The 24,364-nt window shown below is 54.1% G+C and overlaps 1 protein-coding gene across 1 annotated transcript in view; it reads left to right on the top strand.

The window, feature by feature from the left end:
• CACNA1B (calcium voltage-gated channel subunit alpha1 B) overlaps positions 1 to 24,364 on the top strand; it is a gene marked incomplete at both ends in the record, with an annotated part of 192,014 nt that overhangs the window by 41,101 nt on the left and 126,549 nt on the right. Inside the window, 6 exons of the mRNA XM_080708432.1 lie at positions 8,532 to 8,635; positions 10,809 to 10,924; positions 11,507 to 11,563; positions 12,480 to 12,569; positions 17,211 to 17,420; positions 19,699 to 19,811. Coding sequence (XP_080564558.1) covers positions 8,532 to 8,635; positions 10,809 to 10,924; positions 11,507 to 11,563; positions 12,480 to 12,569; positions 17,211 to 17,420; positions 19,699 to 19,811 — 690 coding nt within the window. The remainder of the gene's footprint in view (positions 1 to 8,531; positions 8,636 to 10,808; positions 10,925 to 11,506; positions 11,564 to 12,479; positions 12,570 to 17,210; positions 17,421 to 19,698; positions 19,812 to 24,364) is intronic.

The following is a 24,364-nucleotide window of genomic DNA, read 5'->3' as shown; positions in this document are numbered from 1 at the left end:
ACATATCTCAGAGGACCTAAGGGTGCTGGGCTCTGCTCCTGCAGTGCAGCAGGAAGCATTTGAAACACGAGGATTCCGACAGTGCTCATTGCTGTGACGCACACAGGAGGGTGCGGAGCACAGAGTGTCGAGTCTGAGGGCAAGAGTAGGGCCTTGTGAGGTCTAGAGACCAGACTCCAGTGTGGACTGTAGGGAGGGCCTGGGAAGTCTGGCCAAGGCCCCTGGGTGTGGTGATGGTGAGCTGCATGGCCGGGACTGTAGGACCAGAGAGGGGCAGAAACCCGCTGGAGCCACTCCTCCACACCAGCGGCACATGGGTTGGCTGTTGGAGCTCGAACAGGTTTGGGCTCCATGGAGAATCTGCCTTGCACTTCCAACCCCTCATACGTATGTTCCTTCAAGCCAGGGCCTGGGTCTACCTGAGTAAAGGCCATGGCCCGCAACAGGGGTGGGGGGAGAGAGAAGATGGAGAGCACACTGGACCTTGAGAGCAGGTGGGCCTTGAGATGCTGTGTCTTGGACCAGCTGCAGCAGGGTGGAATGTGCAGCCAGCACAGGATGCTGGGGTCTTGGCAGGGAGCCTCTTCAGAGGGGACTGCTGAAAAATTTGTGGCAAGATGTGGGGGGCCCTCTGCCTGGAGGGAAGGTGGCTTTCCTGTGCTTGAGAAGGGGCCCTCTGCGGCTCACAGGGCTGTGGAGGAACTTGCAGAAGTGCCTCGTGAGGGATGAGTCAGCAGCTTGCCCCTGACTGCCAGAGAGAGCTGATTATCTCAGGACGAGGAACAACTTGCCAGTCGCCCCCTTTCTCCCCCGGCTTCCATAGTGTTTGGGTCAACACCCCCATGCAGGCCGAGGAAGGAAGAACAGTGTCTGGCGTGGAGGAACACGGGGTCAGGACCTCCTCTCCCGCTGAATGGCCAGCTGTGGCTGGCCAGCTTAGGAAAGCAGCTGTCAGCGGCTGCAGCGTGTTCCAGTGTGATTACCAGGGGCGCTGAACACTTCTAATTACTGAGGCTGCTTTCAGCTTGAAGTGATTGTAGAACTTTCTGTTATCCAGGCGCCATCCAGGGTCATGGAAAGGGGCTATTCCACTGGCTGTGTTCAGAGGTGCAGCGGAAGATAAATAATGCCAGTCAGTGATTTTATGCATGTGCTTTTGCTTGCGTTCTTTTGCCAGTTACCTGCAGATCTGAGGAGAGAGGTGTCCAAGTAAATAGATATGAAGGCTTTGATGTGAGCGCACGGCACTCGCTCCTAGACTGGGGAATTACATGAGAGGAAGAGAAGAATCAAAGAGGACCTGGCTTGAGTGACTGGGGAGAGAGGTGCCTCTGACTGAGAGGCGAGAACCGGGAGCAGGGGACTGCCCAGTTCTGTTTTAGCAGGGGTAGTGGGAGGACTCAGGGATGCGGGGAGCCTGTTAGGCTCTGTGAAGTTGTCCACAGCTATTTCCATCCAAGCAGAGATGTTGGGCATGTGAGAGGGAGCCCAGAAAGGACAGCAGGGCTGAAGAGGAACATTTGGAGTCACTGGCACGTGGTGGTGTTAAAGTCACAGGAGAAGACTGGACCACCTGGCAGCGAGGACAGTGGGGAAGAGAAGCTCAAGACGCAGCTGGGAGGACCCAGCACTTGGAGGCCAGAGGGAGGAGGAGGTAGCAGAGGAGGCCGCGGTGGAGGTTGGAGGGACAGAGTGAAGAGGAGAGGTGCACCGTGTCTGGAAGCAGGTAGAGAGCGAGCTCCGGCAGTGACCACGGGTTGGATGCCGCTGGAGGAAACCCCGCCACTGCATCTGCATGCTGAAGGGCTCGGTACACTTTACAGGAGCATCCTCGGCGGTGGGGATGAAAACCTGGAACGGAAGGTTGTTGAGGAGGAGGCAAGGAGGCGAGAATGCATGTGGAAGGCCCTTTGGAGGGCGCAGAGTAGGAGGGACTAGTGCAGGGGAGTGTGCGTGTGTGTGTGTGTGTGTGTGTGTGTGTGTGTGTGTGCGCGCGCGCGCGCGCGTGTGTGTGTGTGTGTGGTACTGTGGTTGAACCCAGGGCACTCCACACTGAGCTGCGTCACTAGTTCATTTACTTATTTTATTTGTATTCTTTTGCGGTACTGGGGACAGAACCCAGGGGCATTCTACCTCCAAGCTACACCCCCAGCCCTATTTTTTATTCTTTATTTTGAAACAGGGTCTCACTGAGTTGCAAAGGACCTCACTAAGTAGTAGCTTAGGCTGTCTGCGAACCGCGATCCTTCTGTCTCAGCCTCCTGAATGCTGGGATTACAAGCGTGCGCCACCATGCCCGGCCCGCCCGCCCTCCCTCCCTTCCTTCCTTCCTTCCTTCCTTGACAGCATCTTGCTGATTTGCTTTGGCTGGCTTCAAATTCACAATCTTTCTGCATCCACCTACTGAGTATCAGGGGTTATAGGCTGTGTGCCACTGTGCCTGGCTGGGAACTAGATGTCTTTAGGCTCATGTGAAGTTATGAGATGTAATATAGAAGGGTCTTGTATACTCTTTACTTGCAAAACTGTAGTTATCATCACAACGAGGGCACTGATACTGACACAGTTCAGCCAGGTGTGGTGGCGCACGCCTGTAATCCCCATACTTGAGAGGCTGAGACAGGTGGATCGCAGGTTAGAGGACAGCCTTGGTGATGTAGCGAGGCTCCCAGAAGCCTAGCAAGAACTTATTTCAAAACAAAACAAAAATAAAGAAAAAGGGCTGGCAGTATAATTTGGAGGTAGAATGCCTCTGTGTTCAATCCCTAGTACCCCAAACCAAAAACAAATTGCCATGTGTCATTTATTCTGGTAATCATTCTGGGGTGCTGAACACTTTTAATTACTGAGCCTGCTTTCAACTTGAAGTGGCTGTCATTAAGCAGTGCGTAGAGCAGGCTGCTTGGCTGTGTGAGACCCTGGGTCCAATCCCCAGCTCTGCAACAAGCAAGCAAGCAAACAAACAAATGAAACTTCCCCGAGGGACACGCCTCTCCCTGCAGCAGCGTTGTGTGGGACCCGGCTTCTTCGTCGTTGTCGTCGTCTGTGCTTCGCCCTTCTCGCTCCGACATGTGTGCAGCGCTGTGTGTGGACTTGCGGACCTGCTCTGCGTTTCTTCATGGGTGCTGGCGTGCTGTCCTGCTGTCTGCATTTCTTTGGGGACGTGGTGCTTCGTATGTTTTGCTTCTGTTCTGTTTGGAGCCCTCTTACTGCAGAGTGCTAGGGCTCTGGCTGTATTCTAGGTGCTGGATCCTCGTCAGGAGCATCGTTGGCAGATGTTTTCTCCTCCTCGGTGTCCTTTGTGTCCACTCTCTTCACTGGTCCTCACAGAGCAACCATTTTCGGTTTTGAGGAAATCCAGTTTTGCATTTTACTTTTGTGGATTAGCCTCTTGGTATTAAGTTTAAGAGCTCTGCCTAGTCCTAAATTCTGAAGATTTTCTTTTCTTTTTTTTTCCTAAAAGTTTTATTGCTTTATATTTTGCGTGTAAGTCTGTGGTTTATTTTGAGTTGATTTCTATATAGAGTGCAAGGTTTAAGTTGAGGCTCCTCCTTCCTGCTCCTGTCCAGTCTTCTCATTCCTCCTTCTGCCTCTGCGTGTCCAGCAGCTCCACGGTTGTGTGTGTGTGTGAGTGTGAGTGTGAGTGTGAGTGAGTGAGTGAGTGTGTGTGTGTGTGTGTGTGTGTGTGTGTGTGATTGGGGATTGAACTCAGGGGCATTCTATCTCTGAGCTGCACACTCAGCTCTCTTTTATTTTTTCTTGTGAAACAGGGTCTCGGTAAGTTGCTGAAGGGCTTCCTAAGTTTCTGAGGTTGATCTCGAACCTGCAGTTCTCCCGAGTATGGGGATGATGGTGTGCATTGCCATACCTGCTTCCTGTACCATTTTTGAAAGCGGAATATGTTTTCTATTGAACTGCCTTTGCACATTTGCAGAAATCGGTTGTACATATTTGTGTAAGCCAGTCTCAGTGCCACATACATATTGTCTGTCTTTCTGCACATTCCAGTTAGATTCGTATATGTCTTGGAATTAGGTGGACTGACTTCTATTTTATTCAACTTGGAGAATCAACACTCTTCCTACTGGGTCTTCCGATCGTCGAGCAGGGCATGTCTTTCCATTTATTTAGATTGTCATTTTTTCTCTCATTAGGATTTTATGACTTTGAGCATATAAGTCCTATATGTTTTGCTTGTTTGTTTCGTGTGATATTGGTGATTGAACCCGGGTTATTTTACCTCTGAGCTATACCCCCAAGCCTTTTGTATTTTGAAATAGTTTCACGATGTTTCTGAGTATCTTGCCAAGTTGTTGAGGCTGGCCTTGAACCTGCAACCCAGTCTCAGCCTCCCACAACTATGGGTGTGGACCACCATGCCTGGATCTTATACATGTTGTGTTGAAGTTTTGTTGTTAAGCTTTAGAATTTCTCTGTAGGTGAACTATATGTCTATAGGATTTGCAATGTTTTCTCCCATTTTCTGGATCACATTTTACTGTGGTGATAGTGTCTTTTGGTGTACAAAACAAACATTTTCATGATGTTCAATATGTCTGATTTCTACCCCTGTCTGTGCCTTTAATGTCATATCTAAGAAATCACTGCCATATCAAAATCATGAAGCTTTTGTCTTATTTTTAGGAGTTTAATTCTTTTGTGTGACTGGGGATTGAACCCAGAGGCATTCTACTTCTGAGCTACACCCATCCCCATTTTATTTTAAACAGGGTTTCATTAAGTTGCTGAGAGCCTCACTAAATTGCCGAGATTGACTGCAATCCTGCAGTCTCCTGTCTCAGCCTCCCAAGTACTGGGATTACAATCATGTGTTACCACAGCTGATTTAAGAGTTTAAATTTAAGGTCTCATATTTAGGTCTTTGAGCTGTTGTGAGTTGTTTCGTGCACTGTTAGAGGAGTAGCCGTTTCACTTTGTTGCCTGTGGATATCCAGCTTCCCCACACCATGTGGTGCAGAGGCTGTCCTTGCCTTACTGAGCAGTCTTGGCACCTCGGTTGGACGTTCAGGAGTGTATTCTGGGCTCTCTCTTCTATTCCACTGGTCTTTGGCTCTTGACCTGTATGCTTTTTATGTCCTTCACTGGCCTTACTGCACTGGCTAGAACATTCAGCATTATTTTGAGTAATATGTTGAGGACAGACATACTTGCTGGGCTTCCGGTCTCAGGGAAAAGCATTCATCTATCCACCATGAAGTCTATGTGGCTTAGGGTTGGCTTTGGGGGTCAGGGAGATGGTGGGTGCTTTCGTCAGGTTGAGGCAGTCCTCCTCTATTCTTAATTTTCTGAGAGGTTTTGTAATGAATGGGTACTGAATTGTGTCTAATGCTGTTTTGCACTCATATGACCATGTGATTCTTCCTCTTGAGTTAATATGGTGAATATTGGATCAGCTTTGCTTTTCTAAAATAAGTTATACATTGTCATGATATGTAACTAATTCTGTTACATATCACTGAGATCTATAGAGATATAGTTCTCCTATAAAGAAATCCTAAAGCTTAACAGCAAAAATTTAATGCAACATGTATAAGAGCCAGGCATGGTGGTCCACACCTGTAGTTGTGGGAGGCTGAGACTGGGTTGCAGGTTCAAGGCCAGCCTCAACAACTTAGCAAGACACTCAGAAACATCGTGAAACTATTTCAAAATACAAAAGGCCTGGGGGTATAGCTCAGAGGTAAAATAACCCGGGTTCCTTCTGGTTGTAAGGTGTGTTTTCTTTTTTTTTTTTCTTTTTTTTCTTTTTTATTTTTGGTGGTACTGGGGTTCCTGGAAGCCCTTCTACCTCTGGGCTACACTCCCAGACCTATTTTATATTTTTGAAACGGGGTCTCTTACGCCAGCGCGGCTGGCTTCGAACCTGCGCCATCCTCCTGTCTCCGCCTCCCAAGCACGGGGATTACAAGCGTGCGCCACCACGCCTGGCAAGGTGTGTTTTCTCTTGCTGCTTTTAAGACTTTTTTCTGGTGTTTTTTTTTTTTTTTTTTGAAATTTACTATTGTGTATTGTTGTGGATTGTTTTGGGTTTATCCTGTTTAGAGTTTTCTTAACTTCTTGATCTATAGCTTTATGTCTCTTGCCAAATTTGGGGAGTTCTTAATCTTTACCTCCCTTCCTCTCTTTTTTGTGCTGGGGATTGAGCCCAGGGCCTCGAACATGCTGGGCAGGTGCCGTAGTCCTGAGCTACATCCCCAGCACTAACCACTTTTATTGGGGGGGGTCTGGGGATGGAACCCAGGGGCATTCGACTTTCGAGCTACACCCCCTGCCCTATTTTTTTATTCTTTATTTTGAAACCGGGTCTCACTGAGTTGCAGAGGGCCTCACTAAGTAGCTGAGGCTGTCTGCGAACCGTGATCCTTCGGTCTCAACCTCCCGAATGCTGGGATTACAAGTGTGTGCCACCACGCCCGGCGTACAGCCCTATTTTTTATTCTTTATTTTGAACCTGGGTCTCACTGAGTCCTCACCAAGTAGCTGAAGCTGTCCGCAAACCGTGATCCTCCTGTCTCAGCCTCCCAAATGCTGGGATTACAAGCGTGTGCCACCACACCCAGCTGAGATTATTATTTTGATTATTGTATTTTTCTGTTCTAAGATTTCATTTGGTTCTCCTATGTTTTGCTGAGATTATTTGTGGAGACAGTGGCCTCCACTCTGCAGGGTGGAAGCTGCCTCCTTGCCGCTGGTAGGAATCACCTCCAGGCGCCTCCCTGCTGCGGGGAGTCAGGCTGCCCACCCTTACTCTCCTGTGGTCTCTCTCTCTGTGTGGGGCTGGCCAGTTGCTACTGGGTGATGGAGACCAGCCTAACTCCCAATGTGCTCTGACAGCACCTCGTGTGGAGGGAAGGGAAGTCTAGGCGTCCATGTTGTCTCTGCTGATCCTGTGGGCTGGGTTGGATGGGCCATTCCTCTGCGTGGCCCTTTCTGACAGCATCCTCTTCTGGGACCGTGGCTGGGCCCCAGTGCAGTCTGGGGAGGCAGTCCTGTGGATTTCCCGGTGTGTTTGTTGTAGCTGTGCACCTGCACTAGAGGGTCAGCCTCAAGTCCTGTCTTGCCACGCTGCCCCCACTGGCCGTGGTCAGAGCTGACTTCTGCTGCACCTTCTCGTCTGTGTCCATCACAGTTCCCAGTCGCAGGCTTCTTCAGCTCCAAGCCTAAAGGAGCCAGAAGGAAAGCCAGGAGCTCGGCTCCGGCCCTGAGGTCTCACAAGGCTGCCTTCTTTCTCCAGCTTCTGAAGTGTTTTTATGCTTGCTGTATGTAATGTTCCGAGTAGAAATTGTTCTTAGGGGAGGAGTGGGGAAGCCTGTGTACTGACTGCATCTTCCCAGAAGTGGAAGTCCTGATTTGTTCTGTTTCTGAGATGACAGTAATTAGAGTGGCCAGATACTGAAGGAATGACCCATTAGAGAGGGGGTACTGAAGGAAGGACCCATTAGAGAGGGGATACTGCCAGAGACAAGTGATGGGGTAGGTGAGAGAACATCTCTCCCAAGAAGGAAGTGCTTTGAGGGTGTGTCTGCAGGGAGCTTGGTGGCTTTTGTGGTCTCCCAGGCCACAGGTTTGGGTTGCATGTGGGTCTGGACAGAAGTATGGGCCAAGAGCATGAACTGCATTCAGAGCTGAGATTCCGAATGTCTGGGTTGAGGCCCGGGTCTTGCTGCAGTGGCCAGGGACCTGGGGGTCTTTAAGGGCAGGGTCTGACCACAGCCCCTGGAGACCAGCCCCACACATAGGGTGGTGCTCAGACTGTGCTCTTACCGCTGCCCGGCGGGGGCTCTGGCCCAGCTGTGGGCTGTCTCTGAAGGGAGGCGCCCACCTCGGTGCCTTCTCCCTCCCCTCTTGTCCCTGGCACTAGCCTCCTGTGGGGGATGTTCTCCATCCCGCCTCGCCAAGTCTGCTGGGACCCAGAAACAAAACGATAGCTGTGGAATTCAGTGGGAGCCAGGGAGCTCACTCCACTGTGGGCTGTGCCATGAAAAGCAGAATGCTGGGGAGATAACCTTCTTTGCTTCTGGTTATCCTGGTCACGCCCGGATACTGGGCCATCTGGGGCCAGGTGCAGAGTAGGAGTGGTCCCCGAGGGGCAGAGGAATGTAGCTCAGAGGCCAGCCTCTGAGTGGTGGGAGCTTCTGCAGATTGACTGGGCTGTGGACCCAGGAGCCTGTGTGGCTCCACTTAAGAAGACATCAGAGAGGCCACAAGTGTCCTCCCAGGGAGGTATCCTGCCAGACTGAGGCCAAGATGCAGCCCTCCAGCCCTCCAGCAGGCTCTGGCTCCCTGGCTGACGTCTGGCCTTTCCAGTGTTGCTGAGCAGTGGCTGGGAGGCCACGTGTCCCTGCTCTCTGAGAGCTCAGCTCGGGAGAGCTTTGGGGGCGAGGGTGGTCTGGCAGCGGGTCCTGCTTGGCCTCTGGACCTGCTGGGTGTTTACTTCCGAGGCCAGGAGTGCTTGTATGGCCAGGGCTGTCTGTCTGCCTCCCTCATCTTCTCCTCCTCCTTGCTTACAGACAAATGATGCCGCCGGTAACACCTGGAACTGGCTCTACTTCATCCCCCTCATCATCATCGGCTCCTTCTTCATGCTCAACCTGGTCCTGGGTGTGCTCTCAGGGTAAGAGCCTGTGCTTGTGCGGTTCCTCGTGTTCTCAGGTGTGGGGAGCAGCTGGGGTCAGATGTGGGCACATGCACATAGCTTGCCCTCTGTGCCCGACACCGGGGCCCTCTCCTCTGTGCCACCACCCTGACCTTGGCTACCCTTTGGCCACCTTCCCTTTTCACAAGCGTGGACTCGGCTCCTGCCTCTGCTGCGGAGGGGCGCTGCTGCATCTCACCTGGGTATGGTCTTTGTTAGGGTTTCTGACGTCCTCAGTGACCACAGAGGAGCCTTCTGTCACCACAGTGGAGATAGTGTGACCCCAGTCTTGGCTCCCTAGTCCAGCCATGACTGCCCCTGTCACCCGGCGTGTGACCTTTTTGTGCCAGGCTCTTCTGGGAGAGGACAAGAGAGGGTGCAGGGGAAGGTGCTCCTGCCCCTCACTGGGTGGGATGTGGGAGGCTGGTGTGGTGAGCCTGGCATGGGCACACAGCACCTTCCTGCCCTACACTGGGGCTGGTTTGTGCCTGATTCCTCTGTCCCCTGAGCATAGGCTCCCTGCCTGTCTCTCTGCTGCCCATCCTGATGGCCCTTGCTCAGGTCCGGCTCCTGAGTGGACTGTAGGCAGAGCCTCGTGGCCCCAAAGGGAGCCACCACACCAGCCTGGAAAGGAGCAGACACCAAGAGGATAGGGCTGGGCACGGCCTGTGTGTTCTGGACGACAGTGTCCTTGGCCTTGGCCCAGTGAGTGACCTCACTGTTGGTGGCATGTGGTCCCATGTACCTCCACCGGCCCCAGCTGAGTCCACAGTTCAAGGCATAGGTTAGAACTCCTAGACTAGCGGGAAGCCAGGAAGGCCTGCAGCTCAGAGGAGGCACCAGAGGAGGGGTTAGGAACAAGCCGGGGGGGGGGGGACCTTTCACCAGGAACCCCACCAGGTGGGGCTGCAGCTCAGCAGCGTGAAGGGTGCGCCCCTGTGCGCTGCATCAGCAGCATGACTGGAGCCTGGGCGTGTGGTGGGACTGGTCCGGGAGGAGTGAGGGTCCCGTGCTGGGGACCCCACACAGGGCGAGGCTGGCCGGAGCACGAGCGGGTCCCTGGTAGGCGGGAGAGCAGCGCTGAGCGTCGCTCTGTGGGCCTGATGCTGGACGTGCAGAGGGGACCAGGCCGAGCAGGGCTGTGTGGTGGAGCCTCGTGTCTCCTACCTGTGAGTCAGTCAGTCAGCAGGAGGGCCTGGCCGGAGCAGGTCAGCGGTGTTTCCTGGCTCTGTTGGCACCTTCTACAGCTCCTCTTACCAGTGAGAACAAGGCTCAGCCCTGGTAGACATCCGTGGTGAGGACCAGGATGCCAGGCGAGCTTCTGTTGATGGCTCGGAGTGGCCTGAGCAGGACTGAATCTGCAGATTTGGGGCTTGGGGTGTCCAGGCAGGGGGGCGGCAGATCTGGGCAGGCACTGTGTCCTCTCATCTCCTGGGATGCAGCAGCCGTCTGTGGCAGGCAGTGGCCATGGCTCGAGGTCATTCAGGTAGAGCCAGACCCCTCCTCCCACTGTGGCTGTATGCAGAAGTCAGGCCTGAAGGCCCCTCCACCAGCCCCAGGAGTTGTTTATGTATGTGTGCCCCGTGCATGTGTGCAAGCATGGCCTCCTCTGGCTCGGTGACCCTAGACCCCAGACTGGGAGCCGGTGCTGGGCTCATGGGGCAAGTGTTCTTTGCTTGTCACCAGGCTGTGAAGGGTCAGGAGGGCAGGGGGCCTCCCTTCTCTCCTGCTCATTGCCAGGTCAAAGGCTAGTTGGGGGGTCACATGGATTCTGGAAGGTTTGCCCTCTACCTCGGGCCTGTGCTGGTTCAGTGCCTTCTTCCCCAGTTTCTCTCTGTCCCTCCTTCCAGCAGTGGTTTACAGGAGCTCTTCTCCCCTAAAGAATTCTTGCTGGAAGCTCTCTGCAGAAAGCAGAGAACAGGCCTGGCCCTTGGGGTCCATCCCCAGGCCTGCTCGAGGCAGAGGCGGGTTGTCGCTGGATGCTGGAGTCTGAGGAGGTCTCGTCTGTGCTGTGCTCAGGCAGAAGAGGCCGGGCTAGAGAGGCTGCCTGGGGCCTGCAGCCTGCCCCGGCCCCGGCCCTTCCTCTGGGGCCGTAGGGCCTTTGCACTCACCCTTCTGCTTGCCTCCCCGGCCTGGCTGCTGTTTGGTGCAGGGAGTTTGCCAAGGAGAGAGAGCGGGTAGAGAACCGCCGCGCCTTCCTGAAGCTCCGCCGGCAGCAGCAGATCGAGCGGGAGCTCAACGGGTACCTGGAGTGGATCTTCAAGGCCGGTGAGAGTCTGTGGGAGTGGCCACTGTGCTGACCCCAGTCTGCTCTGCTCAAGTGTGTGGAAGATAACCGAGGTTGTTGGAAGTACTTTGTCACGAGGAGGCTTTTCTGGCCAGCTCTCCCAGGGTCTGAGCACCAGGCAGCCCTCTGGTTCTGCGTACAGTGAGGTTTTTAGTGGAGGACTCTGGCAAGGCCCAGCCTAAAGCGGGTCCCTCCCAATCCCTGGCTCTGGGCCCTGCAGGATTGGACTTTCTGGCTCCCCTCCTGCAGCCTGGCCAGCTCTCTCCTCCCTGTGGGATCCTGCCCCTTGAGGTCTTTGGTGATGGACTCACCTTGGGGTTAGTACTCAGGGAGGGCAAGAGCAGGGTGCCATGGGACCGACTCAGGCAGCTGGGCCTCTGCAGGGAGCATATCTGGGTCTTGGTAGGAGGGCTCAGCCACAGGCCCCTGGGTGCTGGAAGTGGAGGCGCGGAGCAGGTGGTGCTCCCAGGCAGGGCTGAGCCCTCGTCCGAGTGTTTCGAGTGTTTCGAGCCCTGTTGGGAGTAGGTGGGGAGGCTCTGACTGGAGGCTGTGTCCCTTCACAGAGGAAGTGATGCTGGCTGAGGAGGACAAGAACGCAGAGGAGAAGTCCCCTCTGGATGGTAGGTGACGCTCCACGGCCTCCCTGTGCTGGGGCAGCGCACACACTCACCTGTTTCCTACAGGGTGCTCTTGGCTGTGCCGGGCATGGCACATTTGTCACGATGCACATTGTAGGTGCTCCTGCTCATGCACACACCGTCACCGTAGAAGGCTGTGTTGGAAAACCTGCTTTATACTTGCAGAAGTCCTATACTTCAGGACTTGGAATGCTGCTGCCTCCAAAGGCCATGGGCAGACTCTTGGCACTACCTGGGCCACGGAGTGGGGGTGAGGGCCAGCACACCATGGTCACTGGCATGGGTCGCCTCCCTGCCCATGCCTTCTGCCATGTCAGCTGGCCACATTGAGGCTCTGAGCAGTTCCACCCTGGTCCCTATGCAGCTCTGGCCCTGCCCAGATCAATGTCCCCAGGTCTCCCTGGTGGCCAGGCTTCTCACTGACTTTATTTCGGAGAGAACAGAAACTAGATCCTTTCTCAAATATCCTGTCCTTCCTGCTGAAGAACCAAGGGATCCTGCCGGGCGTGGTGGCGCACGCTTGTAATCCCCGCGCTTGGGAGGCAGAGACAGGAGGATCGCGCAGGTTCGAAGCTAGCCACGCGCGCTGGCTTAGGAGACCCTGTTTCCAAATAAAAATGTAAAAATAGGTCTGGGAGTGTAGCCCGGAGATAGAAGGGCTTCCAGGAACCCCAGTACCACCAAAAAAAAAAAAAAAAAAAAAAAAAAAAAGAACCAAGGGATCCACAAGGGCCAGGAACCGTCCTGCCTTAGCTCTAGTGTCAGGAAAGTTGTCCAGAAAAGTGGCTAATTCTCCAGGAAGAGTTACCCCAAGCTCAGCTGAAAGACACCCCTGGTCCAAAGGCAGGCTTCCTGAGGCTGCAGCTCACCCAGCTGTTCCTCCCTTTGTTTAAAGCAGTGCTGAAGAGAGCAGCCACCAAGAAGAGCAGAAACGACTTGATCCATGCAGAGGAAGGGGAGGATCGGCTGGCAGACCTCTGCGCGGTTGGTGAGTCTCCTGTCCTCTTGGCTCTGAATGGCTGAGCCCGCCACCCTGGGGTCCTCCTGCCCAGACCGTGCCCATCATTCCCATGCACTTTGCTGGCTACCCGTGTAGACAAAGAGCCTGAGGGCTTCTAGGATCACTGACAACAGAGGGGCCGAGTGTTTCTGTTGTCTCTCTCCTCAGTGCCATGTCTTCCCCCTTCCTGGCCTGTGATTCTGAGGCCCTTCCTCTATCCCCTGCTTTTCAGGTAGTAAGATAACTCTAGCTAGTCCATCCTGCAGAGCTGCTGAGTCCCTTAGTGCCAGAAGTCCCCAAGATCTCCACCAATGCCCGTTACTGCACACTTGGCCACAAAGAAGGATAGCTGGGCCTCCATCCACACAGGGACAGCTGGGCCTCCATCCACAAAGGGACACACCTGGGCCTCCATCCACAGGGAGGGACAGCCCAATTCCCAATATCAAATGATAAAATAATATAAAAACCAAACAAAAAAATGAAGAGACTATAGAATATTGCAGATCTGAATCCAATTTATGAAAATTTACCCTGTGAGTATTATCTTTAGATAATTTCCATGCTATTTTATTTAGAAGTTTTATTCTGGGTTTGTAAAATGAATTGAAGAGCTTTTTAAAAATCTTTTTCTATGGCTTATAATAATTAATTAATGATTTTTAAAATTTATTTTGTAGTACTGGGGATGGGACCCAGGGGCTTTCTAACTCTGGACTACACTCTCAGACCTTGATTTTGAAAACAGGGTCTCACTAAGTTGCTAACAGCCTCATTCAGTAGCTGATGCTGGCTTTGAACCTGTGCAATCCTTCTGTCTCAGCCTCCCAGGCACTGGGATTACAAGCGTGCACCACCACGCCCAGCTTATATTCATTTAAATAACATACTACAATTATCTGTTATTATGGATGAAACTATGAGCTATATAGTATAAAAAGGAAGGAAGGCAGGCAGGCAAAAAGAAAATTGACCATTTGGTAATTTATACTCTGTTAGGAAATGTTCTATTTCTCTGGGTGATCTAACTTGTTTCTATGGAGCTGTGTATAGTATTCTCTTTTTTGTTGTTGTTGTTGGTACTGGGGATGGAACTCAGGGGCATTCTACCTCCGGGCTACACTCCCAGACCTATTTTTTATATTCTTATTTGGAAACAGGTTGGCTTGGAACCTATGCGATCCTCCTGTCTCCGCCTCCCAAGCACGGGGATTACAAGCGTGCCCACCACGCCCGGCTATAATATTCTCTTATAATTCTTTTACTCTCTCCTATATTCAGTCATTCATGTGGCTATCAGGTACCATCAACTTTTTGAGGTGCTGGCCCGCAGCACTGGATACAGTGACAGAGGCCCTTTGTCTTTGGCATTTCCTCTCCAGTGGGGTATCAGACAGTAAGCAGAACAGCAGGTAAAAATACAGCAGTTGGGCAGAGCCATGTGTGAAGGAGAACGGGTGTGGGGCCGAAGCGTCTGGGGTGTTGATGCTTCAAGCAAAATGGCCCTGGGGCCTCAGGACAAAGGTTGCTGAGTGAAGCGTTAAGGAAAGGAGACCGTCAGCCAGAGGACATGGGGAAGACCATCCCTGAAGCAGGCGTCAGGATTCTGATGAGGAGCTTGTCTGGCTGGCGGGAGGAAGTCGGGCTGGGCCATATGTGGTCCATGGGCATCACTGACCTCCACTATGGCGGTTTCTTTCTGGACCCTCTGGGTGCCATGCTGTGGAGAAGCTGAACTGGGGAAAGGGAGACACAGGGAGGCCAGTTCGTTCAGACCTCTGTAAAAACCCAACAGGTGGTGGCCTGGGCCTGGACTGGGGTGGCAGCAAAGGGGCTGGTAGCTGGTGGCCCGAGGTGTGTTCTGCAGATTGGACCACAGGACTTGCCAACCAGCTGGGTGTGGGTGGGCAAAAGGCAGAAGCGTCAAGGGCAGCTCCCCGGGGTTTGGCCTGAGTGATGGTAGCAGAGGGCGGCTCTGACTGGAAGCCGGGCCAGAAGGTAGGTAGGTTTCATGGCACCGGGTCCCTATCTGTTAGGGCCATGGCTGGTTGCGATGTTGCAGGCAGTGTGCTGTGGCTGGTAACGCTACTGCTGTGGCGCTCCAGCACAAGCCTGCGGCCACACTCACTTCACTTTGCATTTTTCTGGTTCCAGGACGCCTGTCTTTGCGCGTTCTCTTTGTCTCTCTCTCTTTCTCTTTTTGGTACTGGGGATGGAACCCAGGGCATTCTACCTCCAAGCTATATCCCCAGTCCTATTTTTTAATCTTTATTTTGAAACAGGGTGTCACTAAATTGTAAAGGACCTCAGTAAGTAGCTAAGGCTGTCCACAAACCATGATCCTCCTGTCTCAGACTCCCGAATGCTGGGATTACACAAACACACACACACACACACACTCGATTAAGTTTCTGGTTGTTTTATCTGCTTCATAAATGGCCTTTATTTCCTCACACAGTGCCCCTCTCTGTTTAGCTCCTCTGCTGGACAGTTCTGCCTCGTCTGGCGTTAGACGTCTGCTTTGGTCACTGTCGTTGCTTTTGTTTTAGCTGGCAGTTGCCAGGTCCTGTGAGGTGGGTGTGGCGCCACTTGGTGAAGGCACCTCCCTGAGAGGCCTTCCTGCCTAGGCCTGCTGGTACTCGCTGGGTGTGGCCTGGACTGGAGCGGCCCCTGTGATTGGCCACATGTGCATATAGTAATTTGCATGAGCATGTGTCCTTTCTGTCCTTTTATGAGGGTGGCCCAGTGTGTGTTCATGGACATGTGCTCCTATCTGTGCTGACACATCTGGCCATGTCAGCATGTGTGGGCCCTGGCTGGGGGTCTGTGGAGGTTCTGCTTGTGTCAGGTCTCTCCTTACCTACGCTGCATGCATGCAGCCTTCTGTGTCCCACACTGCCTGTGAAGAGAGGGTGGTGCATGTCTGTGATACTGGCAGTTCTCAGTCCTCTGGCCAGGAGGTGTCATTGTGTGAGCCAGTTCTGACTGGTCATTGGTGTTTACCCCAAGTGGCGTCTGGACACGGACCACTGGGCTGCATCCCGGCTGAGCAGGAAGGTGTGCTATGGTGGTACAGTGCCTTCTGTGGCTTTGGGCAGGGTGTGGCAGACAGAGCCAGGGTTGCCAGCAGGCCTGTCACCCACTGGCTGATGGACACTTTTCTCTGGGACCTCCTCTTGGACCCTGGACTGTCTGCGACAGCATTTTCCTATCTACCTTTAATTTTTGGTAGTACTGGTGGTGGAACTCAAGGGCTTTTCTACCTCCGGGCTATACTCCCAGACCTATTTTTTACATTTCATTTGGAAACAGGGTCTCTCTAAGTTGCTGAGAGCCTCACTAAGTAGCTGAGGCTGGCTTCAAACCTGTGCGATCCTCCTGTCTCAACCTCCCAAGTGCGGGGATTACAAGCGTGACGCCGCCGCGCCTGGCCTCCCATCTGTCTTGTGCAGCTGCTCAGCTTATAGGCAAGACCTCCAAAGGCCTCAACCACTCTCTTTGGCAAATCCAAGGGGATCCTAGACTGAGGATGCTTTCAGGGTGGCAGGCAGTGAGAATCTGGGATGCACATACACACATGTGAAAACACATACTTACCCACACTCCATGCTTGTGCACAGAGCCCCTGCCGCACTGAGAGATGCCATGCTGGGTGTAGCCATGTTCTCTTGGAGGACACACACAGGCCCTGGGTGCACAGCACAGATGTACACTCCTGCAGTGGGTATGGCACTGCTGTGTTTGTACACATGCACACAGAGCTCTGGGCACGCACAAAGGCCATTCACTCGTGTGAAGCACTTGTGAATCCCTTCCAGGGTGAGCGGCTCAGTGGTACAAGTGACAACCTGGCGCTGTCTGGGAGCTTGCAGTCTGGTCTTGGTGCTGGACCAAACTCTGACAGGGGTGATAGGTGGCTATCTTGTGTGGCATGGGTGGAGAGGACCCTGTTTTTGATGGCGTTCCCAGACAAGGGTGCTCTGTGGAGGGGACGTTGAAGCCAAGATCTGACGCTGAGGAGCCAGCTTCGAAAGGAGGCCAGGGGAGGGGGAAGTTTCATGTCTGGAGATCCATGAAAGGCCAAGCAGAGCAGGTGCAGTATGTGCACCAAAGGAAAGAGGACCACCGGCCGGGGGTGAGTCAGGAGAGAAGCAGGAGTCAGATCAGAGCAGGTTAGCATGACAGGCAGCCAGTAGTTGCTGACTCTGAGCCATCAAGGCAGGGAGGGCCAGCTGCTGCAGGGCTCCCAAGCCATGCTGCAAGACGGCGAGTGTTTGGGGAGGGACTGACCAATTCAGGTTTATATCTTTGGGAAAAAGCTTGGAGTGAGCCTGCAGAGTGCCTGGGCATCGAAGATGCCTTCCTGGAAGGTGGCTAGGGTGCTGGGGACCAGACAGTGACAGCCAGCACAGTCCAGTCCAGCGCTCCCTCCTGCATCCTGTGACCACTGACACTAGTGAGCCCTTTGATTTCCTCCTCTGAGAAACGAGGGTGGGGCCTGATCCTACAGGGTGCGGGGATCAGTGGCACGATTGCCGTGACCACCAGGGCACATCAGCGGGCTGGCTGTGGGCGTGTGTCCTGGGGTCTGCTGGCCCCAAAACCCTCAGCGAGTCTCTTGTCCCACAGGGTCACCCTTTGCTCGTGCCAGCCTCAAAAGCGGGAAGACGGAGAGTTCGTCGTACTTCCGGAGGAAGGAGAAGATGTTCCGGTTCTTCATCCGGCGCATGGTCAAGGCGCAGAGCTTCTACTGGGTGGTGTTGTGTGTGGTGGCCCTGAACACGCTGTGTGTGGCCATGGTGCACTACAACCAGCCACAGCGGCTCACTACAGCACTGTGTGTGTACCCAGCCCTGCCCTCCTGCCCTCAGGGCACTCCCCAGATCAATCTGCTGTGTGTGGCCCTTCCTCCTCGGACACCCTGCACGGGACCCTGTCTGCTGTGTAGGCCTGGTCAGCCCCCAGGGCCTTTGTTGGGGCCTGGGCTGTGTCCAGGGCCTGAGGGCTCCCCTGCACCCCCACAGGCAGCTTCCAGGGAGTCCAGCTGATCTGGCTTGACACCCTTCAGATCCTGGCTGCTCGGGGAGGAAGTGTTTGTGGGGTGTCTAGGCCAAGCCAAACCAGAGAGGCCTGTGGACGCCCTCTTAATGGTGGCCGACCACAGACCAGGGACTTGGCTCCATGGTCTCTCTGCTGTGAGGCTGTTGCTCCTGCCCTGGCTTCCCATTCTCTCTCAGGCTATTATGGTGATTTCTGTTCTCCTTTATCCTGGTTGGACATGTGCCAGACATTGGCCTTGTGGCCAGAGCCAGCTTGTTGTCTAGTGTCTGTGACGTCAGGATGGTCATGGGGGTAGGGGTGAGGAGATAATTATTGGCACCTGTTCCTTGTAAAGTTCTCTTGTTTGATCTGCCAGAGTGTGAGCGAGTCCTGGGCAGCCTCACCTGTGGCCCACGTGTGCGTGGCACAGTCCTGCCTTGGCTTCTCCCCCAGTGCTGTGTGGGGAGCCTGACAGCACAGGCAAGGGCCTTCGTGGCGAGTTTGGAGGGGCTTTGTGGCAGGAGTGCTGGTCTCTGCAGGCTGTTCTGAGCTAGGCTATGTGGGGTACTTTCCTGGCATTTTTCACACCTGTTGGTCAGCACAGCCAGAGCTCATGTTCATCTCACGCAGGCCAGGTGTATCTGGGTATTCCTTCTGTCCTGAGCAGGCCCTGCCTGAGGCTCAGTGGGTCTGTGCCTCTGAGCCAGCCTCCTGGTCTCTTTGGTAGGTTCCATGGCTCTCACCCTGTGCTCACTATGGTGTATCTGTGTTTTTCTGGCTGACTCCGCGGTCCAGACTTGCTGTGGGTGAGTTTCTTCCAAGAGCTGGTTGTCTGTACCAGAGGGGCCCCCTCTCTGCTTGCACAGTGCCTGGTGGAGTATGGAAGCAGAGTCTTCTGGTCTGGTCTGGTGGCTGGACTGTGAACCTGCCTTGAGTGAGGTGTTTGGACTGGGGTAAAAGAAGGTCCAGGGTGCATCAGGATGGGGGCATGTGGCCCCCTCTTTCAGCATTGACTTCCTCAGGAGCTGTGTCTGCTATGGCCCTGTATCCTAGCAGAGGTCCAGGAAGGCCAAGCTGGCATCTGCCCAGGCCTGGGCTCTTAGAGGCTTGCCCTTCCTTTTCCATGGTCTGGGTCCTCTGGGTGGCCTTCCTCTGGGTTTTGGTCAGAAATATGAAGTGATATGCTGATTGCAGCTCAGCGCTTTGGGAGGAAGCCCAAAAACAGAGGCTTCCGATGTTTGTCCCTACGTTTGGCTCAGGCAGCAGACATCCAGGAGCCAGGGGGACAGCCAGCCCTCGCATGGGAATAACAGGCCTGCTGGGCCGGGCCGGGCCGGGCCTGGTGTTCTTGTCCGCTGTGGAGGCCTGGCACTGTCTCTGGAGTCTCTACCTTCTTCCACTCTGGCTCTGTGTTCTGCTTGGCTGGGCTGGTTTGTGTGCCTCACTCTCAGCGTGGCCTGTCTTGAGTCCCGAGACCCTTGAAGGTCCCGCTGTGCCCTAGCTCACTGTCAGTGGGGAGGCATCACCAAGGCCCTCTGCGGGTGTTAGTGGCTCCAGGGAACTTGTGTGAGGTAGATCTGGAATGTTGAGGTGGCAGAGGAGCTCCATTGGAGACAGTCACGTGAACAGAGGAAATCGAAACGGTGCTGCAGGGTCCTGCAGAGGGGCATCAGGGAATCCTCGTGGAAAGACAGGGCAGCTCTGACAAGGAGGCTGCGGGGGCCCCTCCTGCAATCAGCAGGGAGCCAAAGGCGGAAGGCTGGCTGGAGTCTATATCCAGCCTTAGAGCCACAGGCCCTCCTCCAGCAGTGTCCCCTGTGGCCCTGAGTCAGCCCTGGAACTGTGTCCTGTAGGCACTGGACACTCATTACCATCCATGCAGAATGAGCATCTTCTCTGTCCCTGTCAGTCCATTATCCCTGTCCTGGGCCAAGATTTCAGAGTGGGAATGCATATCAGGCCTGGATGGTTGAACCCTGCAAAGGCTCAGAGGCGTGGTGTCCTAGTCTTCAGTCTTGGCTGAAGACAGGATGGGGGAAGCCTTGAGCTAATCCCCCTCTCCTCTGATTTCTCCTAGACTTTGCAGAGTTTGTTTTCCTGGGTCTCTTCCTCACAGAGATGTCCCTGAAGATGTATGGCCTGGGACCCAGAAGCTACTTCCGGTCCTCCTTCAACTGCTTTGACTTTGGAGTGAGTGAGATGCTGCACGCGTGCCCCGTGTGGGCGGAGCTCTGTGATCCATGGGGTAGAAGGCTGTCCAGAGCCTGGGTGGTGCAGGGAGTTGGCAGGGGAGGCCCAGCCGGCTCAGTCTGAGCTGCAGCTCTCTCTGCAGTGTGCCACCCTCCCCTCTTCCAGCCCTGCCAGAGGATTTCCACCAGCTAAAGGCGCCGTAGCACCCTCTGTGGCCTTGGAGGGCTCAGTCTCTCCAGTAGAGCTCAGAGCTGTGCTTCCATCCCATCATCCTCAGATCCCACACTGGGCAGGCTGGCACTGCCCTTGTGCTCCTGGGCTGCATGATCCAGCGGAGTGATCTTGCCCTCCTTGGGGGTGGGATGGTGAGGTCCTGACCTGGTTCCTTCCCAACTTCCATAGGTCAGAGCAGCCTTGGGGAGAAAGTTGCCATGTCTCATCGTGATGGTCATGGCTGGGGCATAGGACCGCAGGAGCGGCACCTCCCCTGACCTGCAGAGCATGCAGGACACACATGACCCTGGTGGCGAGCCCAGAATCTGGGGCATGGCCCCGTTGTCACCTTCCCAGGCTGAGCAGCAACTAGAAACCCAAGCCACTGGAAGTGGGTTGGACCTGGACAGAAGGGACCACAGCTGGGGAGTTCAGCTAGCCGTGAGCCAGCAAATGGCCACGCCTGTGCTCATGGTGGTCACACCCTGAAATGACTTTCACTCGTGGATGAATGACGGAAACAGGGTGTGATTGGCCAGGGCTGCCGAGCCAACTGGGCAGGCAGAGCTGGAGCAGCTTCTTAGCCTTGGGTGTGGTCCACATGGCACCAAGCTGCCTGGGGCTGTCTGGGAGGTGGCAGGAAGAGTCCCACTTGCCTTGGCCCCTTGGTCTTAGACAAAGGCAGGAAGCACATGAGCATAGGGGCCAGAGAGTTGAAGAGATCAGAGGCTCACGTCAGACATGCCTCTGTCCTCTGATGCAGGTTTATTGGGCCCCGGGACATGGGCCAGTCTGCAAAAAACTAACAAATTATTCTCAAAAACACCAAAATCTCTGATCTAGACTTCTGTGGGCCAGGAGCCCAGCTGTGATTGCCTGTGTGCCTCAGGTCCAGGGTCCCTTCTGGGTTTCGGTTCATCAGGGGCAAGGGTGCAGCCATTCCAAGACTTACCGGGCAGTGGGAATTTGTCTTGGAGTTCCTGGTCATGTGGCCTCTTTGTAGGCTGCTCATATGTTCTTAGCAGGGTAGCCCGTGGTCTGAGAGACAACCCGGGGACCCCAAGCGGAAGCTACACAGTCTTAGGAAGATATTCCTCACTTTGCCAAGTTTGATTGGTTAGGAGCAAGTCACTAAGCCCAGCCCACACATAAGGGTGTGAACACCAGGGCAAGAATCAAGGGGCATCTTGGGCTGCCTACAGGATGTTCCCTGGTACTCTCATCCTTCCCTATGTGAAGTACAGTTGCCCTCTCGTTCCCAGAGTCTCACCCTGGCAGCATCAGCTCAGAGTGACTGAGGAGTCTTGAACATGTTCTCCCGAGTACAGTTCTTATTCTATGGAGCCATGAAACCAAGATCAGTTCCCTGCTCCCACACCCAGCAGCCAGGCTGGGACAGGCCTGGGAGAGCTGCTGTGGATATTCATGTTCACAGACGGCCGGGTGGAACAATGAGGCTGCCTCTGGTCCACAGCAGCCTGGACACCAGCTGCACGAACCCTGCGATTCCTGCATGGACCCGTGGTTCCGGAGGCCCCTGGCTCTTGGCTGCTTTCTGGGCTTCCTTTCTTTTTTATGACGATGGTGTGTTTTCAGATGGGCAGTTTTCTCAGCCTGTTCCTACCAGTAGGCTTTTGGGAATCCAAAGATCTATTTTTATTTTGGACTGTCACGGTCCCTTCCAGTCCAAGCTGGAGATGTCTCTGTGTCTGTCTTTTAAGAGTATGCTGGCATATGAAGATAGCTTATCAATGTGTTGTGAACCTACTAGAGGTTCACGCCTTTAGACAAAGCTGTACCCACACTCTTCGAGACGAGCCCTTCTCTGCCTGTGCTCTTCCTGGGATGACTGGGGGTAGGCCTTCTGGTGTTCTGGAGGGTCACTGCTCCAGACCTGAGGTGGGAGTGCCCTGGGTCTCTGCCAGGCCTGAGGGCGACTGAGCACTGTTCCCAAGTGCTGATCTCGTTGGGGTCTGAAATGAACAACGCATCCTGCCTTGGCTCCATCTCTAGACCGTGCTGTTTGCTCATGCTGGCCTCGCCTGGTGTCTGGAGAGGCTGGGTGTTTTCAGAGCCAGAGAGTCCTGGCTTCTCTCACTGAATGGTGCTTTCCTCAGAGTGGCTCTCTCCTCTCACGCTTGACATAGCAGTAAGGATTGGCCAGGTGGTGCCTCCAGCTTCTGGCTGGAAGATCCCTGGAGACAGATTAGATCTCCCAGCTCACTGTGCGCCATTCCTGCTTTTCAGAGAACTACAGGCAGCAGCGTGGCTAGCCTTCCTGCCAGGGCTCCGCAGGACACCCTCCCTTCAGTTCCGGTAGCACGCCCTGTAGAGCCTGACGAGCAGCGTTCTGTGTCCAGACTTTTGTGGACTGTGTTCAGGGCACTTCGGCTTTCCCTGATACACTGCTCAGTGCCTGTTCTCTGGTCCCCAAAGTGCTCCTACATTTTAGTTTTTATTACAGTAGCATCCTGTGTCTGTTTCCAAAATCAAAATATGTGTTGACTTTTCTTGCTTAGGAACAATCATCCCAATTCTTTTCTTCTTCTTCTTCTTTTTTTTTTTTTTTTTTTTTTTTGGTGGTACTGGGGTTCCTGGAAACCCTTTTACCTCCGGGCTACACTCCCAGACCTATTTTATATTTTTATTTGGAAACAGGGTCTCTTAAGCCAGCAAGGCTGGCTTTGAACCTGCGCGATCCTCCTGTCTCTTCCTCCCAAGCGCGGGGATGACAAGCGTGCGCCACCACGCCCGGCTCATCCCAATTCTTAGTGGCTTAAAAGAGCACTTATTGCCCCTGTTGGTGTGAGTTAGAAGTCAAGGTGTGCCCACCTGGGTGTGGGGTCAGAGTCTTCAGTGAGGGTGCATCATCCCAGGCCTGTCTGGCTCAGACTGTTTACTCCAAGCTTGTGCCGTTGGCCGCTGACACACAAATGGCTCCCAGGCACACTCAGAAGGTTGTTGGCAAGCCTCTTTTCCTGGTCACCTGAGCCGCTCCACGGGAGCCAAGTGTCCCTTGTGGTCAAGAACGAGTACCGGGAGAGCCCAGGACAGAAACCACAGTCCCCAGAGCATCGCCCGAGAGGAGGCCCGTCCCCAGCAGTTCTGATTCCCTAGAGTGAGCCCTCACGTCCAGCCCGTCCTCAGGGAAGTAGGGTTCTACAAGGGAGTGACACCAGATGGCAGGATCTACGGGGGCTGTCTTGAAGGCTGCACATACTGAGACTGTGGGAATGAGTGAGATGCTGGAAGACTGACAATGAGGACAAAGTAGGCTTAGCAGATTTCAGTCTACAGCTCTTGGCAAACCTCATTCGCTAGTTCAGAGAAGAACTGGTGGTGATCAAGAGCAGCTATGGTTGCCAAAAAGGGGTTCTGGCAAGCTCACCCCAACTTCTGCATAGATGGGGTTCTCATGGGAGCTGCAGATGGTGGCGTACCTGGGCGTCGGCAGGACATCTGGTATTTTCTGAACGATGCATTTGTGGAGAATGCAGATGTGCACGATGAATGCGCATTTGAGCTGGCTGGTGGACAGCACGCCAGCGGTGCCCCAGCATGTTGCTAACCTCCGTGGGAGTCACTAGTGTGTGCCTCAAGGATCTGTCCTGGCAGCTCATCATTCTCTCGTCAGTGACTTGGGGAGAATACTGATCCTGAGCTGGCCAGATTTGCAGTCCCTGTGAAGCTGGCAGAATGACTGAAACCTTGGGAAATAGGAGGCAAGGATAATAAAATGGAATTTAGGAGATTAATGTTTAACACTGAGCGTTCTACACCAGAGCAGGATTGTGGGTTAGAGAAAATAAGAATTATATACATGAAGAGGGCCCCGAGAGCACACCATGAGGTGTCACAGCCTGGGGAGAATTTGGTTTGGCCCCTGTGTGTTCTGTCCAGGGGGAAAATGGCGAGTGACTGCTGGGCACCAGCCCCACTGGTCTGTCCTTTCTGAGTCCCACACACCAAACGCTGACCTGAGCAGCCACACCGCAGTCTGTCTGAGGAGCTGTCGATGGAGGGGCTTCCGTGTGCTCAAGTCTCAGCTCTTCCAAGTCAGTGGCACCTGAAGTAACCCCGCACAGGGTGCTGCAGTGCTCCTGGTGGCACACGCTGGCCTCCAGTCACTGAGAGGAGAGGACTCAACTACAGTGTATGAATCTGGTGCCGTGAGGTAGTGACAGGACGGGGCAGTGAGGGGAGGTGCAGGTGACAGACTGCTCCTCTGTGAGAGAACTGCCTAGTCGGACGGCCCGACGCGCTGGCCGTGACAGAGGTGAAGCCTTTGGTGGCTTCGGCATCCATCGGGAACCAGCAGCCTGACCTCGTGCCACGTCCCG

The sequence above is a fragment of the Muscardinus avellanarius genome (genome assembly GCF_963383645.1).
Source record: "Muscardinus avellanarius genome assembly, chromosome: 13".
NCBI classification, from domain to species: Eukaryota; Metazoa; Chordata; class Mammalia; order Rodentia; family Gliridae; genus Muscardinus; species Muscardinus avellanarius.
This window is presented reverse-complemented; position numbering and strand designations above follow the sequence as displayed.